Source organism: Ceratosolen solmsi, unplaced genomic scaffold (genome assembly GCF_000503995.2).
Source record: "Ceratosolen solmsi marchali unplaced genomic scaffold, CerSol_1.0 scaffold6, whole genome shotgun sequence".
Classification (NCBI taxonomy): Eukaryota; Metazoa; Arthropoda; class Insecta; order Hymenoptera; family Agaonidae; genus Ceratosolen; species Ceratosolen solmsi.
In genome coordinates, this window is record NW_011948414.1 from 1,118,522 (window position 1) to 1,136,350 (window position 17,829).

The window sequence follows — 17,829 nt, forward strand, 5'->3', positions numbered from 1 at the left end:
AGGATTAAGTGCTCTCCTTTCTCTTTCTCTCTCTTTATCTTTTATTCTCTCACTTTCATAGCCATCTAAATGACCGCAACAGCTCCTGGCGCTTTATCGGTCTTAGATTCGCATTTATCGGAGAAAGGAGAAAAAGCTTACTGTGCGTTCGTGTGTATATGCGGCGAAGAGAAGCTGGATAAGAGGAAAGGAGGATAGCTAGATAGATAGATAAATAGATAGATAGATAGAGAGCGAGAAGGGAGGAAGAGGGAGAGATTAAGTTCTTTCAACACTGACTGTACTCTTGACTAATCCCTCGTTGGTTAAATGCGAATCTTTGGATAGAAAGATTTCAAATTGATGTTTTAATATTGCACCTAATGATTACTTTTAGCAATGATATTTTTTAGCAAATGTTTCAAAGTCATTTAAACGCGAGTGCGATTAAACAATTCGATTCGATTGATAATATATTTTTCAAAGCTTATGATGTATTAAGGAACGTAACATTAAAGAATGTTAAGCAATTGATAAACTTTGGTCCACCAAAAGTCAGATTGATTGGTATATCACTATGGAGAATCCTAAATAATTTAAAGACGGAAGGAAACAGGAGCCTTAAAGTACTCACGTTCGTTCGGCCGTGGCCGCGTGGATTCACCTGCCAGGGAACAGTCGTCGGATGAAAATGATCCTTCCCCCAGGAGCCGTTGTCGAATGGACTCTCGCCAATGTGCCCCTGTAATGAATACATTTTACTAATTAAAATTATCGAAAATTCATTTCCCCTGTAACTACAATATTAATAGTATTTTCTCAATCATTCGGAGGTTTAATTAATTATCTTGGGGGACTTGAAACTGAAATAAACTGCGATATTATCAGAAGTGAATTCAAATCATGTCTGTTGATTCTGCGATTGTTACTTAAAATGTATAGCTTTTAATAAGTAATTTGCGTCTCCTGGTATATATATATATATATTATTATTATTATTATTATTAAATGGAATTGTTGTTGCACTTGAGGAGTTCTAAATTCTAGAATAAGAATACGGAAATAAAGAATTTCCGAGGTGTATACACTTTATAATAATAATGTTCACAAGTGAAATAGTTCAATTAGGAAAAGGGAGAAAATTTGAGCTTACGTACTGTTAATGCAAAATTTCATTAATCGTGATAGATTGATTTTAAAGGTTAAAGAGATGATGATGAAAGTCAAAGGTATGTATTAAAATATAATAATTACGATGTACTTTATCATAGTTTTTTTTTCGTATCTAATGGCATGATAGGTACACAAAATTTCAAAGTTTTTTCTACAGACGAACATGGCCAAAAACTTTTTAGGTATTAGGTCATGTTTTTCTATATGCGCTCGGTTAAACGCGTTTTAGCGTGAACTTTTTACATATCATTTTGCCTTTGCTTCAATCCATCCCTTTCTGCCTCATTGTTTTTATCTCTCAACAATTTCATTTTCACGTTTTCATGTAAATGGCCTAACTCAATGCACCTGAGGTAGACTTTTGTTCGATTATCTAAGGTTTTTATTTCTCTCCTTTTTTTCATTTTCTCTTCTTTTTGCTGTCTTTTTTTTTTTTTTTTTTTAATTAAAGAGAAATACGGATAGTACGCATTCCACACAATTCATGCTTTTAAATGTCCAACACTTTTTTTATTTTAGTTTCTGCCAAAATTATAAAGGTTTTATCATTCAATTATTTTTATACGTTTTGATGTAATTTGAAAAAATTTAAGTTTTCATAAAATATGCATTACTGTCTAAAATTAAGATAAAAATGTTAATATTTAATTCAATCAAAAGCGCTATAAATAAATAGAGCAAGGTTTTAATATAATTTAAAAACCAATAATTAATTATTACATTATGTTAATACTTAAAAGCTCATTACTTCTTAATAAAGATTTAATGTGTAGATAAAAAGAGTTATTTTTCTTTGACCATCCGTAAACTGTACAGTTAGGACAGATTATTTGAGATATCTAAGAATTGTTTCAGAAATAACGGAAACTTCGATTAGCACACTATCCGATTTCTCTATAATAATGAAATTGAAAATAATGAAAAGATTAGATTGACGTGATCACAATAATGAAAGTTAATTAATGTAATAAGACATTTTGTTGCTAAGATGATAAAAAGGTACGTTTAAATATTGATTAAGAAATAAGGTATTTTTATTTTTACTTTCATCTTACAATTATAATCAATTTTACTCACTAATGTTTATGATAATCAACAATAAAAAAAAAAAAAGTAATAAATTTTGACAATCTCCATATATTATTCATATATGAAAGCTAATGCGATCATTATGATATGATATTGATTGTTAAGAGGGGGAAATGTAGTTTCAACTACATTTGAAAACATGACTTTCTTGACAAAGAAGTGCCATGTCTCTTATAAGATTATAATGTTTGATTTATATGAGCATTACATTCAAAGTCAAAGTGGTAAAATAGGAAATTATTGACTGTTTTTGAGTTTTTTTTTTTTTGTTTAACAATTTTCCTTTTATCATTATTGTAAAGAATTAATCTTTTGAATAATAGTTTGACAAAAATTGCTTGGAAGTTATGAAATTAGTTAATTTGGAAATAAGGAAAGGTAATGAAATATGTGAAATAAATGCAAATTGGACGACTTCATGTGTCTCTGCGAGATTTTATAAATTAAATGGGTGAGTTTAAGCATAAAATATAAATTTATAAATAAGTTTTAGCGATATTTATTATAACTGATGTCATCGTTATACATTAATTTGTACAATTTATTTAAAAAGTATTTCAAATAAATATCTTTTCTTTCTAATGTATATTAATTAGTAAAATTTCGTAAAGCCTATTATACTCATAAAGATCCTTTTCTATACAAACAATCCGACTTTATGCATAAATATTATTAAACATTAAAATATATGAATTATATGCAGTAACATTTTTTTATAACACTAGACCACGACAGTCGAGCACATAAAACCGCATCGTGACATTCAAAATATTTTAATATACAAAGTATTTTTGAAGAAACGATACATTTTCATTTTCAGATATTTAAATTAAATGCCTATTAGGTAGATTCACGATGAAGAAAAAAAAAAAGAATAATAATGAATGAAAAAAAAAAATAGAAAAAAAGGAGGATGTCGTGATGAGAGCCAAAGTCCTGTATACAAGTCAAGCCAGTGAAAATTTCCAGTGTCATAATGTATATTCAACTCAGAGCTTTTCTCGTCTCTCAACTTTGCACCCCATAAGCCTTATTTTTCTTTTAACTTTCGTGTCCTCCTCCGCCATCCGAAAAATCTTCTCCTAGCGCGCGCATAAATCACTACGATATAATGAGAACGCTTCGTCTTCTCCTCGCGGCGGTCTCCACTTCGTCTTTTTATTTCAAGCTAAAGCCGCCATTACGTCACGCAGGTATACTTTTTGCGATTTCGCTACTTTTCACCCAAAAACGCGTGGAGCGCTCTCCTTCCGAATGCAATCCACTTTAATAGTAAATGAAAAAGTAGCGTAGTGAATTTCAGCCGCGTATATTCCTCTCGGCACTTCATTTTTTCCCTTTCGTATGTTATATATGCTATACTAGATGCATTATTAATTAAGTACATTACTCATAGGTTTGATTTGTCGTTTATTATTATTCTCAGTGACCGTCCTAACTTGGTGATTTATTTACACCGGTAAAAAGGCAATTACACATTTATTCATTTAAATTACCTAAAAATTTATAAAACTTCACTTATGTTAACGAAAAAAAAAAAAGAAAAAAAAAAAAATTTCTTTATCTCGATATGCACTTAATTTTAATATTTAATTCGGTTGTTTGATCAGCGTACGTACACACGACTTACCGATGTATAAATTAAGCGCAACTTTCAGAGAAGGATATAGGAAAAAAAGAAGAATCGAAAGCAAAACGAACGGCAAAAATCTTTTAATTAACATGAAAAGGCTTGGAGCTTCCATAGGGGGCAGAAAAGTTCCATGCAAATCGCATTAAGTGATATAATTCGACGATAATTCCGTATATTAAGCGATAAAATTGTGACTCGTGAATCAAATGGGCAGCAACGAGGAGCACCGAGGACGCTAAAGATGACTTTTGGCGAAAGTAACGCCTACGCTATTCATGGAAATTTCTGAATTGAGGTCGACTTTGCTCGAGCTTCGAACGTGATGCAATCGCGACGCTTGTTTCCATGTTGAGAGAGCGAGAGACAGAGAGAGAGAGAGAGAGAGAGAGAGAGAGAGAGAGAGAGAGAGAGAATATATATTTTCCAAATCCTTTGAATGCGTTTAGAGCACGTGGGCGTAGCCGAAATAACAAAGTAAAGCTCGTTAAGCATTTCGCGGAATGAATCACGGCCCGTACAACGAATCTATAATATGTAAGTCGGCATGACTTCGATGTTTCGATATGCAAGTTTTCGGAAGGCGAATTATATAGGATGTACGCGTGTTTTCTGTTGTTGCCGAATGTTTCTTCGAATACGCATTGTAAGTTGGAATTGTGTAATGAGTTTAATCGTCGATTTTATTACATATTTCTGCACGCATACTCGTATTTATCTGCGATTTCAAAAGCTTGCTTACGAGAATTATTCATCGCGATTTATTGCTCTCGAGAGCATTGAGCCGATTCTCAAGATCGATAATTCTTTGCAAAACAATGTAATTGTGCTACGTATTTATCATATTGACTTTAATTCACAACTTTATATATATATATATATATATATATATATATACATATATTAGATTATTATATCATATGTTATGAATTACTTATAGAAAATCGATTTTTTTGTTTCTTTTTTGTTTCATTATGGTTTTTTAATTAATGTGAAAAATTTCAATTACAAGATGTAATTACAAAATAAAATTACAAAATAATTGATAATAATTGCTTAAACGACATTGCAGTTGGTATTTCAGTAGTGTTTCACGCGTACGGCTTATTAGGATTGAATTAAAGCGAAGGGTGGATTGCCATAAGTTGTTTTCTGCTATATTACTACTACCGTAATCTTATATATAATGGAACTTTATACTTACAACATCACGACGAATTGAATAAATATTATAATAAACAAAATGAGTCACTTTAATTTTTTATTTTATTTTATTAATGGAATAATTGTTTAATTGCTTGCATTGCATATTAACAAACTTATTGTGACGCTAGACTTTATATACTGAAATACGTTATAGGATATCGCGTTAATTAAATCCTATGTATAATATAAGTAATTGTTTAGCTTTAAAATAAGTAAAAATTAATTATATTCTACTCAGCATCTGAGAAGCTATCATCATATAGGATTGTGTCGTGAGCGATATCATTTCGAAAATATTAATAATATTAGTCTTAGAAGTTGAAACTTTGGTGATGATAGCTCCTTTACAAATGCTTAATCATTGATGTATTAAACTTCATCTTGAGTTATTTATTTCATTTATTTCAATTTAATGTATTTTGAAAAAAAAAATAAATACAATTCAGACCTACATTTTAATTATATCGATTTTTTTAAATTTAAGAAATTTCGATAGTATAGTTGAAACTTACTAAATTAAACGAAAATATAGTATATAGAGTATATAATAGAGATAAAAAATAAAATATTTCATTTGATACATTTAATATATCAAGGTCAGTAGATATTTTATCTACTACGATATTACATATATAAAATAAGTAAATGGAATTATAATGTGAAATATATGTGTAAGGAATATATTCCTACAATTCATCGATATTTGCTTATAAAGTTTAATTAATTAAGAAATTACATTCATTTTAAATCTACAGTATATAAAACAGAAATTGAAAGAGAGATGGAGTGAGAGATAGTTAGATAGAGATAGATAGAGATAGGTAGAGATAGATAGAGATAGATAGAGATAGATAGAGATAGATAGAGATGGATAGAGATAGGTAGAGAGATAGATAGAGATAGATAGAGATAGATAGACATGGATAGAGATAGGTAGAGAGAGAGGTAGAGAGAGAGAGAGAGAGAGAGAGAGAGAGAGAGAGAGAGAGAGGCACGTTAGTTAGAATTATTTGATAACATTGATTATTATGATATTGTGGTTAATTTGTAAAAAGTTCATAAATTTTGTCCACCATTAAAGGCATTTTTATCGGGATAATCATTCAAGAATAATACTTTACGTGAATAAGTCGGTCGTTCGGCTAAATTACGTGTGCGCGTGGCGGCGTGTGTAAGGTGTAAGAAAAGGGAAGAGCCGCACGTTGCGAGAGGTTGGAAAAGCGGTAATTGGCAAGTGCTCGGACTATCGAATTTGGCAATAAATCTCGGAGAGACACAACGGCCGACGTACCTTCAGACGAACCGTGAAATACAAGATAAAGATAGATGCCAAGATATACAGCAATAAAGTAAGAAATCGATGCGCGTGCGCCGTGCATTTTACAACCTTATCTTATCTCTCGAATTGGTTTGTGGTGTGCTGAGCGAGACGTTTGAAATGCTCCTTAACATTCGTATCCCTTACGGTGCCCGGAAATGTGCATCGGCTCACATTGGTCGTATTTGGATATTTTGTTCTGGCGTGTGCGCGGACGAGACGGATGCAGTTGGAAAATGGCGACGAGTGAGAACTCGTATTAAATAATCGCACAATTATAATTCTATAATTAGCAGTTACAAGATGGAAACAATAGACGAATTTTCTGATGAATGCTGGCGATGAATGCAGTTTATTGTGAAATGCATGAAAACGAGGTCTGATTTTAGAGTGAAAGCAATTGGTATTGGTTAAATTTCACAGCGATAGTTCATCGCGTCAAGTTGATATATTTTTACGTGACGCGATTTATTCACTCTAATGAGACAAATTCAAGCTCCGCGAGGCGGTGGAAATTGAGAAAAGTTCAGTTAAGGTTTGGTCAGATAATATAAGCGACAATATTTAATGAAACGGCGTATCTAACAGGATCCGTTAAGTATTTATCTATATACTTAGAGATACTACTTGTATTTATTTTGTAAATTTGAATCGCATTTTGTTTAAATGGTTTCGCACATAAAAATTAATATTTTGCCTTCAAAATTTCATAATTATATACTATTCATACTGAAATTTTGACGCTCATTACTTTCTGCAAGAACTATTTATCCGTCTAAAGAATAGAATACAAATAAGATAAGATATTTTTTACTAGAATAAATACTTTTTGAATAAATAATATCGACAAATTTAAGCACATAATAACGGAAGATTTGAAATTTATGTTAAAATTTGGTTAAAAAATTTATTTTAAAATCTGTCAGAAGATAAAGGTAATGTATATTTATTCTATTTATTGAACTGAAAAAAAAAAAAAAAAAAAAAACAAATACAAGTAACCGGGGTTTTTTTTTAGTATTTGATAAGAAACGTCTTTTATATATAAGTTTAAATTAAAAAAAAAATTTGATATCTAACTTTCATTTCTTCATCTATTATTTCACGAAATATATATATATATATATTTTTTTTTTACTCTAATGATTATGAAAGTCTTCTTATTCTATAATAATGATATTCAATAGGGAAATAGTATTTTGAAATACTTTCAAATGTAATTACAAATATACAAATTGTCAGAATTTTAATTAAAAATCATTTAGAATGATAATACTCTAATTTCTTCATGATTTTGAGTAATTTATGTCTAAAATATATTAACTTTTATTTTTTTTTTTTTATTCAAGATTTATTAGAAATGTTAATAATATTGATTTGATTTTTTTTTTTTTTTTTTTTTTTAAATTAAACAAATTTTTGATATATTGGTATAGATACATACTTGTATGCATACTTATATGCTTAAAGAATAAATAATAATATTTAGATGATGCTGCATTGATATCACAGTGAAATTTGGTTTTAATGAACAAAATGAACATTATGAAATTCCAAAATTTTAAAAATATCCTTTGAAGTTTTAGGCCCGATAAGCTTCAGTGGATAACAGTTTTAAATCCTATTAAGATAATTAAGCAAAAAAGAAGAAAATAAAGAAGAAGAAAAGGTATTATAACGCGTTTCCGATACAAAATTTTTAAATTATTTGTCGTTTACGGTAAAAGAATTTAATTTAACATTTTAGCTCAATGTTTTTGAACAAATATTTAAATGTCCATATGTTGACAAAGGATAATATTCCATATAATATATGGAAATTTTAAAGAAATGAAATTAATAAATTAACAAGACAGCAGAAGTAAAAACACAATCATATATTTCTATGGATTGTTTGATCAAAGCTTTCATATATTCAATGATCATTTATAGAAACTTAATATTGAATAAAAATAATAATATATACCATTTACAAATGTCTATCACCATTTATGCATAAATAAAAAATATGAATTATTATACATACATATATATATATATATATATATATATATATACAAATGCATTGAGAAGACCAATTTTTTTTTAAAAGGAATACAATTATTAACTGAATTTGCTTATTTTATTACAAGCAAATATCTAAAAATAATCCAAAGTATTAAAATGATCTTGAACATTGAATGTTACTCCTGTACACTTTAAATGCTACATGGCTAATCGGCACTTTTTCCTCCTTGTTTATAAAAATTGGATACGGCCGAATCTATAAAGCAACTTTGGTATACAATAGAGCAAAAAAATATGTCAATGAGTCATCGAGAAGCCGAATTATATAAAATAAACATCGGTAATGACTAAATACGCGATTGCGAGGCGCGATGCTGGCGCTGTGTTTGATGAGAGGAGCTTAGGCGGTGCGGTTTACGTATTCCAGACAAAAGTGGACGAAGCGCAAACGCGTCGGTAAACAATCAAGTTCCATACGGCGCACACCCAGAAACAATACACGTGTTCGCTTACCCGGGATTACGTCATCGGTTGCCGCCACTAATACGTTTTTCTGATTCTCTCAGTTAAACTCCTCGATCTTGGTGAGGTGATGTTGAGAACTTCTTGTTTCTAACAAGAGATTTTTCTGCGAGTATTTACACTTTGCGTACAAACAAATGAATAAAATGCCCCGTCATCTTTCAGGGTCATCCCAATGGATCTCCTGGATTATTTATGCACAAAAGGCTTCAGCTTGCGAGTTGAACAACGATTCTATATTTTAAATTATGCAAGAGGTTCGTATTGACAAATGATTTTCTTTTTTTCTATTCTCTGACAGCTTGCAATTGTCAAATGTGAAATTCCTTTAACAATGCAATTGACAATGCATACGCACAATTGCACTTGATTGTATTATTTGTGGATTCTATTGAGAATTATATTCATAAATTAATTGTGATACAGCATTTGGCAATATAAAAAAAAAAAAAAAAAACATGGATATAACTTTTTTTATTTGCTTGTTATTTTTAAAGTTTTTCCCGTAGGTTTTGTAGGCGATTTATTTTTGTGGAAGCAGACACAATTACGTATTGAGCAGACAACAATAATAATCCAATATTAAAGATTATTTCACGAATGTTGGATAATTTGTTTAAAAAGATACAAAATTACAACTAATGTTTAATCACAAAATTTTTTAGGAAATTCTATAGTTACGAACACTCATGTTTTATTTCATTTAAAATTTGTTCAAATTTTCCAAAACCAAAATCACATAGGTTTATTGATAAATTTTCTCGGCATATAGTTGTAAGTTATCAAATAAACTCATAATGAATTCTCACACATACACGCGGTGCAGCTGAGACAAAAGATGTCGGCGTTTGGAAATATTTTTACAAAACTCTGCGCGAATGTATACAAGAATGTCCTGCCAAGTATTTTTCTCAACTTGGGATGCTGATGAATCGACTAAACAGCGAAACGTATAAACGTATAGGATGACGGATTGTTTAACACTGTTTGTCTTTCCCGCATGTTTGCGCCCATTCTCGAAATTATCTGAAAAATCGCATTCAAGCGCTTGGCGCTTTATGCGATGCATTTTAGACATTTTTTCTTCTTAAACTATGCATTTATTGTGGTACGATTAATTCAGTGATGAGTATAAAAACGACGATGAATTTTCAATTTTTACATTTGTTTAAGGATTAAAACATGTTATTGGAGTTGCTAAGTTCGCCGAAGCCATAATAGTTAAGTCTATGTTATCGATTTATTATAAAACCCAATATTTTCAAAAATATTAATTATATTGTCACACAGTTGGTTTGGTATAGGCATTATATCGATGAGAAAAAATGTCTGTGAATGAAGTAGCATCAAAGATTATTATAAATATTAGATTCATTATTAAAGAAACAGAAACATTGTTAGGTCGTTAATGAAATTATTTTAAATTTGATATTAATAAGTAATAAATCATGTACTCCAATAAAATACTTTAATTGTACAAGAGAAATACATAGAAAAGTCAAATGAATGAAATGTCAGATTCCAATTAATGATATAAGTCAATAATAAAAAAAGAAATAAATAATAATAAAAATTAGAAAGTTAAACTTAAATCTCTTTGGATCATCGTTTGTAAATGTTATATGGCGCACGTAAACATGTATAAATTGTTTTGTCCAACTTCCTTTAAATGATTGAGCGAGACAGACAGACAGATAGATAGATAGATAAATAGATAGATAGATAGATAGATAGATAGATAGATAGATAGACAGATAGATAGATAGATGGAGGGAGGGAGAGAGAGAGAGAGAGAGAGGGAGGGAGGGAGAGAGGGGTGAGGGGGAGAGGGGGGAGAGGGAGAGAGAGGCGCAGATTGGGAGCGAGCAAGAGCAAGTCGAGGTCTGCACGAGAGCCGTCGTCTCTAAAAATAAATATGTTGTTTATTCACAAGTAAACCGGATGCCGTTGTTTGCTTTGGAACAAATTGTTTTGTTAAGTTTCGCCGGAGCTCCGTCGTTGCCGCTGCTGCCGTGTCGAGTACACGTGAAGTCATTCCCTCACTTGCCGCCTTCCTACACTTTTTTCTCCCTTTCTAACCAGTTCTCTCACGCTCGCGATGGTTAAAATTCATATTGAAGTATTTCCTTTTCCATTTCTGTGTTTATATTTACTTCACCTTTCTCATTCATGTCTCTGCCAGAATAATTCGTCTTACCTTTATTCCATTTTTATTTTCCAATTATTTTTTCTGTCATAACTCTTATTTGCCTGCAAAAAGATGATTTATTTTAATAATTTGGATGAACCTTATGAGTACGTGCTGTCTTCTATAAAGCCCAGTGGACAATTTCTAATGGATATATCGATAATGCACAGCAATATCAATATTTTATATTTATTTGCCATTATGTTTCTTGGCAACATTTATACTTTAATGTAATTACAAAAATAATAATCGCCACAGTCTGTAAGGCAATATGTAGTTGGTGCTTTTTTTCTTTTTCTTTCTCGTTTTTTAGGAAGTTCACTTCAAGGATAAATTCTGTCCATAATATATTTTGACAATAGCACAGAAAAAAGATGGAATTTTATCGAGTTCAGAATTTTTTAGACTCACATTTTTAATATAAAAAAAAAAACTCACTTCTTCTCTCTTGGATTAGCTTCATACGCATCTATCTCGTCATCATCATATTTTTAAATAAATTTATGGTATTAAATAGTTAAAAAAAAAAAAAAGAGAAAAAAACAGAATAATCAATAGAAAAATTATGGAATATGTATCAATGTATTATATTCTTTCAATAATATTTTTATATAAATATCTTCGTTTCTAATGAAAATTCAGTTAAAGAAAGCACAATTGTAGATCGCTAATATCTCATTTACCTTCAAAATGTTATTCATATTTTATAAATAAATTAGTTTAAAAATATTTCGTTTAATTTATGAAATATAAGAATTGTTTACTTCTGCAGATTGTCAAATCTTTTGCCAAATCGCTTTTCTTACATTTTTTTGCAAGAAGTGAGCAATAGTAATTTTAAATATGTTATTAGTTATAAATTATAGTTTTCCTTACGTTTCATTATATATACATTGTATAGAAATTATATTTTACAAACAATTTTTTAATCTACTTAAATAACTAATTATTTTTAATATACGAATAAAATCAACTCTAGATTGTATAAAAATTTCATACAACTATGTTAAGTAATTTTCATCTATAATTTAATTGTTCATTTATTGAAGATGTAAGAAACATAAATAAATATAGAATATCCTCGGTCAAATAAAGGTTCAACAATAAAAGAAAAAAACGAAAATACGCATTTCATTTTAGTAAAAACTAAAAATCGTGTAAATTCGAAGTCGTATTAATTATTGAGATAGATTTTTATTATATAGTGTAAATGTGTGTGTGTGTGTATATATATATATATATATATATATATATATATAATAATAATTTTTAATGTAGATAAATATAAAGACTATTTATTTTAATCTAAACAGGAGACAGGATAGTTTTTGAAAATTTCAATTAGAAATTTTGAAATAATATTGTTCATAATTATAAGTATTTTTTTACGTTAGTTGATATAGATCCCTAATATATAAATAATTAGATTCTTATATTATAGATTTTCTTAAAAATTTTTGTGATATATATTTTGTTAAATTGTACTTATATATTAATATAATATAATATCAAATTTTTATTCTATTAGCGAGCGAAAAGAGATTTACATTAAAACTTTTTTTTTTAATAAATAATTTACGTTCAAAAGGAATTATGAAATAATTCCTATTTAATAATATTATGAAATAATTATGCAAATATTGACGAATCAACTGTAATATTATAATTAATTTTAATTATGTACTGAGTATCGAATGCATTTAGAATATCTGTGCTACACTAAATATCATATTAATATTATCTGTACTATATTATATTAAAATTAATCTAAAGAAAATTTTTTTGAAAGTTTTGTTGTACTAAACGAATTTCTACAGTTTAATCCTAAACATCTGTAAAAGTATTGTTTAATATTTTCTGTATAATGATTATCGATTGTCTTTCATATTCCCAAGAATCATATATATTTCATCTTATTAAGGAATTTTATTAGTGTATTTTCTCAGTTATTCATGCACACCGTATTGATAAATATACATGCAATACAGAAGGTAAATAACAGATTTTTTCGTAAACTACGTACTCTCAATTAGCAAGTTTTAAAATTGATTAATTTAAAATGTCAACAACCTCTTATGGTCGCACACGTGTGCTAAACGACATCTTATAGTTCTGTCGTTTACTATTGATCTTCAAACATTCAAATATTAAAATGTTCACGCATATCAAAAACGAGGTTGAAGACACCACTCTGATACACGCGTGTTCCTCAAAAATACGAATTGAGATTGACGAACGGGATGATAAATACGTCGAGTACGTTTATACATATATATATATATATATATATATATATATGAATTGTACGGAGTAGATCAAAAGTTTAAAATGTTGTTAAAATAGTTGTATATTATAAAAATGCTTTTGGAAAATTATCTCGCTTATTTAAATGAAGTTGAATTTCTTAATATTTTGCCACGAATAACAAAATTAACAAACACAAAAATTTTAATATTTGCTACTCTATCCTTAATTATTAATTCTTAATTAATAATATATATATTCCATTGTTTTTTATACATGCAGACAAATTAAAATATCTGTTAATTTTATTGAAATACTAGATAATGAATTTCATATATTTACTTTTTTAATGTCACGATTTACTCCTGTATAAAAATGATTTATAACCCGCGTTAATGAAATGCTACAGTAAATTATGAAAAAAATTATTAATTTTGTGTTTATTGAGATACGTAAACATTACAAAATAAATTTCGACTTTTGGCATGAAAATGTATTTTTTTTTATTTATTTTCTTTTATTAATATAACATATTACTAATCATAATGACTTTTATGACTTATATTTAGAAGTTTGATTTATATTTCGAAATATTTTGAATCCAGATAATATTTAAAATACAAAGATGTTTTTAATCTTAGAAATTGTAATAGCTTATTAAATATAGTTAAATGTTTGAGTATTTAAACAAATTAGTCGTTGTGCTGAATTAATTAAAAGTAAATTAACACTCACAAATCTTAAAATTTTTTCGAATATTTGATATTATTTTTGTTCTGGCATATTCGAATTGTATTATTATTTTTTTTAATTTATTTCAAAATTATCGTATTGTAATTTTGTCGATAAACCAATACTAAATTATACATGAATAGTTGATCCGAACGGCAAATGAGTGTATTGATAATATTAATAATGACCATACCAATCTTATAATGTTTGAGATATGTAATCGACGTAACTTCAACTAGTTTAACTAGGTAATAACAAGCCAGTAAAGCACAAGGAGTACAAGGTTGTAAATAGGGTATTGAGAATCGAAAACGAGAACAGTTATACGTATGACGTCAAAATCGCAATCGCAATAGGGAGCGGCACGTTCCACGTAAATACAGCCAATGTACTTGAAAATAATTATTGTAATGCATCTATTAGTGTATGTTCATGTGCTCCGACCGTGTCAAGATAATTTCCTATATTTAATTAAAACGGCTCAGGAGTTGAGACAGGCTGCTTACGCAGAGTAATAAAATGTTTTCAAAAAATTACCGATTGTCGGTAAGAAGGAGGTCTAATATATATTTTTATAAATTAATTACTGGATGGAGCTAAGTTTCACAGCCTCGACCAACACATTAATACATCTACACGTACAAATATTTACTATTAACTAAAATACAATTAAATTAGCATGGATCGTTGCATAAGTTTATTTCACCAGCTATAGTAATATATTATTAATTTATGATGGTAGTAGATATTCATTATATAGAAATCATAATTAAAATTGACATTGAAAATTTTATATGAAAGTGTAGCAGCTGATTTTTTCATTAAAACTATCACTTCTGTATTGTTTTATATTACCGAAAATATATTACCGATAGAGATAAGACAATAAATATTTTTACAAGTCTAACTTTTTTCTATTTGTTTTACACCGTTTTTCAAAGCAAAATTATTTTTTTCAAATTTAACGATCGAAATATATAAAAGATTACTTAAAAATAATTAATGTATTATTCTTATATTTAAAAGTGAGAATGCATTACTATCATTAATTTTACAAACAAATAAACAAATATATGCACATATATAAACTATAGGCGATTAAAATTATTCGTTTGAAAGTTTATTTATTTCCAGAAAAGTTTAACAATAATATCGATTATCTTTTGGTCGTATAAGTGTACATTATCTGCATTGTACAATACGTCAAATTCATATCAATTTATAATAAATAAATGTATATACAAAGCCCATTTAAAAATATGTCATTTTCTTTCTTAATTATTCGATTAGTGATGTAATGAATACTTCTATTTCATCAGTAATTCAAAGTTAAAATTTAGTTTATACTTACATGCACGGAATTATTTTATATTTTGACAATTATGTTATTAAACGGAGATTTGCTAAAAAAAAATTGTTTCTTAGCTTACATAATATTTTTATGGACAGAAATTTCGAATATCTATAATTAGACGTCATTAATTGTTAAAACATGGAGATTTTATACCGAAAAATCAAATTTTGAATATTAAACAATTGGGTTTTAAAGTTCAACGATAAAATAACCGATACAGCTTGTGTTGTAGAGATATTTCGCGAAAAACATAATTTTCTGCAATATATACAAAAGATTTTGCTCCTCATACTCTTAGAATGAGTATTTTATTTTTACAGTTCAAAATTTTTGTATATAAATATGCGTCATTAGGATTTACTTATTTTGTCGAAATAAGAAACGCAAATTCAAGAAGTTAACAATAAAATATTTATTGAGTTTTTCTAGGTACATATGCAATAACTTTTTTAGCGGTTGCTTGTTTAATTTATTTTATAGACTTTACACAAATATTATATACTACAAAAACATATGCGTTGATATAAAATTGTATGTTTACTTATATTAGTTACTATTCTCTGTACTAACGATTTCAAGACAATTAGTCATTAATTCTAAAAGTTTCCATTTCAGACTTTTATCATGTGATGTTAGATAAATTTAAAATTAATTATTCTTTGTTCAAAATTAGTACAAATATCAACTACATAAGTATAATACAGTCTAATTAAATATTTTAAAATTTGAATACTTTGTTAATGTAAACACTAAATAATTAGTAAAGTTAAATAATCATGATAAAACAGTGAAATAGAAATCGAATTAATTTAAATAAATAATTTTTTGAAAATTAGTATAAAATATAATCATAATTGATATACTTAAATTTTAAGCAATAAAGTATTATTACGTGTATTATGTATTTTCGTATTTATCAACACAAATGGAAGAAATTGAAGATAAAAATATGTAATAATTATAATATATGAATTATACATATATGAAATATAAATAATAATAATGAGATCTGCTGTAATTAATTCTATGTATATAGTATTCAAATTTGAATATTTAATTTTTTTATTTTCATTAATATGCGAGATAGTAATAAATTAAACAAAAAATTTCACGTACTTTCATTAGCAGTTACAGGTGTGAATAAATGATTTCTGTTTGATAAACAATCATTAAATAGTAACTCGATAATAAAAAAAATGGAAGAAATGGAAGAGAATTGAATAGATTAAATATAATTAATTATTAATAATAATTTTCATTGAATAAAATATCTTCATAGCATAAAGTATATTTGCTCATTAAAATTAAGACATACTTGAAAATATCAATGTAATTAATATCTTTTAAAATTTTATAAATACTAAATATTATAATACCTAATTATTTTACATTCAATATAGTAATCAGAAAAGTTTTTAACTGCATGCAGTTTTTAATATCTTAAATCTTATATAAGTACTAAGATAAATAACAATACGAGCTATATCATTTGTTAAATGTAAATATTTTTTTGATATGATATAATATCTTATACGTATCTTGTACGTATTCTATTTATGTATGATAGTGCACACGTGTGTGGACACATACCTGCAAGCACATGCGAGTGCATGTATATTTCCTTAAATTTCCAGGATAATTACAAGAATTTATAATTTTTTAATGCTAATTGTTGATTTCATAATTGTAACTACGATAAATCCTTCAATATTATTTGGGTATTTGAGACAAATTGTTAAATTAAAAAATATTCACTTATAGGCCATTATTCATATATTAAATCGTGAAATATAAAATTAAATTGTTTTAACTAGTTAAGAAATACATTGTTATTTCTTTGTGTTAAATTAGAATATTATAACAAGTACTAAAATTTGATTTGATAAAAAATTGTTATTTTACAAGGGAAATATATTGTATTAATAAATCAACGAATTATTTGATAAATACTTAAAGATAACAACGATATTTCCATAATACGTATATCCATAATCTAATATAACATTCTATTAATGGACTAATTACTAAGGCTTCAATAATATTGTTTCTTGTAATAAATTTAAACTCAATTGGCTAATATATCTATTATAAAATATATTTTAGAATCTGTTCGTTTAATCGAAGAAATTTAATCATATGTATATTGTATGAAAATTTAAAATACAAATAGCAGTGTTGATATTGACACAATATATATACAGGAAACTATTTGCAAGATATTTTAGTTGCAAGAATGCATAATTATTTCTAGAAAATTGTTAATTATTTAGCGCTTCGGTAAAAATTAAAATATTAAACTTTTATATAATTAGAGAGTTTTGTTCAAAAATCAAAATTTTTAACGTTATAAATTTATTTATTATTCATTTTTATCCAGTTAATATATT

At 27.4% G+C, this 17,829-nt stretch overlaps 1 protein-coding gene across 1 annotated transcript in view; it reads right to left on the bottom strand.

The window, feature by feature from the left end:
• The window catches only part of FoxP (forkhead box transcription factor P), a 375,202-nt gene that overhangs the window by 194,674 nt on the left and 162,699 nt on the right, over nucleotides 1–17,829 (bottom strand). Inside the window, exon 2 of the mRNA XM_011506577.1 lies at nucleotides 614–721. Within this exon, the coding sequence (XP_011504879.1) occupies nucleotides 614–721 (108 nt within the window). The remainder of the gene's footprint in view (nucleotides 1–613; nucleotides 722–17,829) is intronic.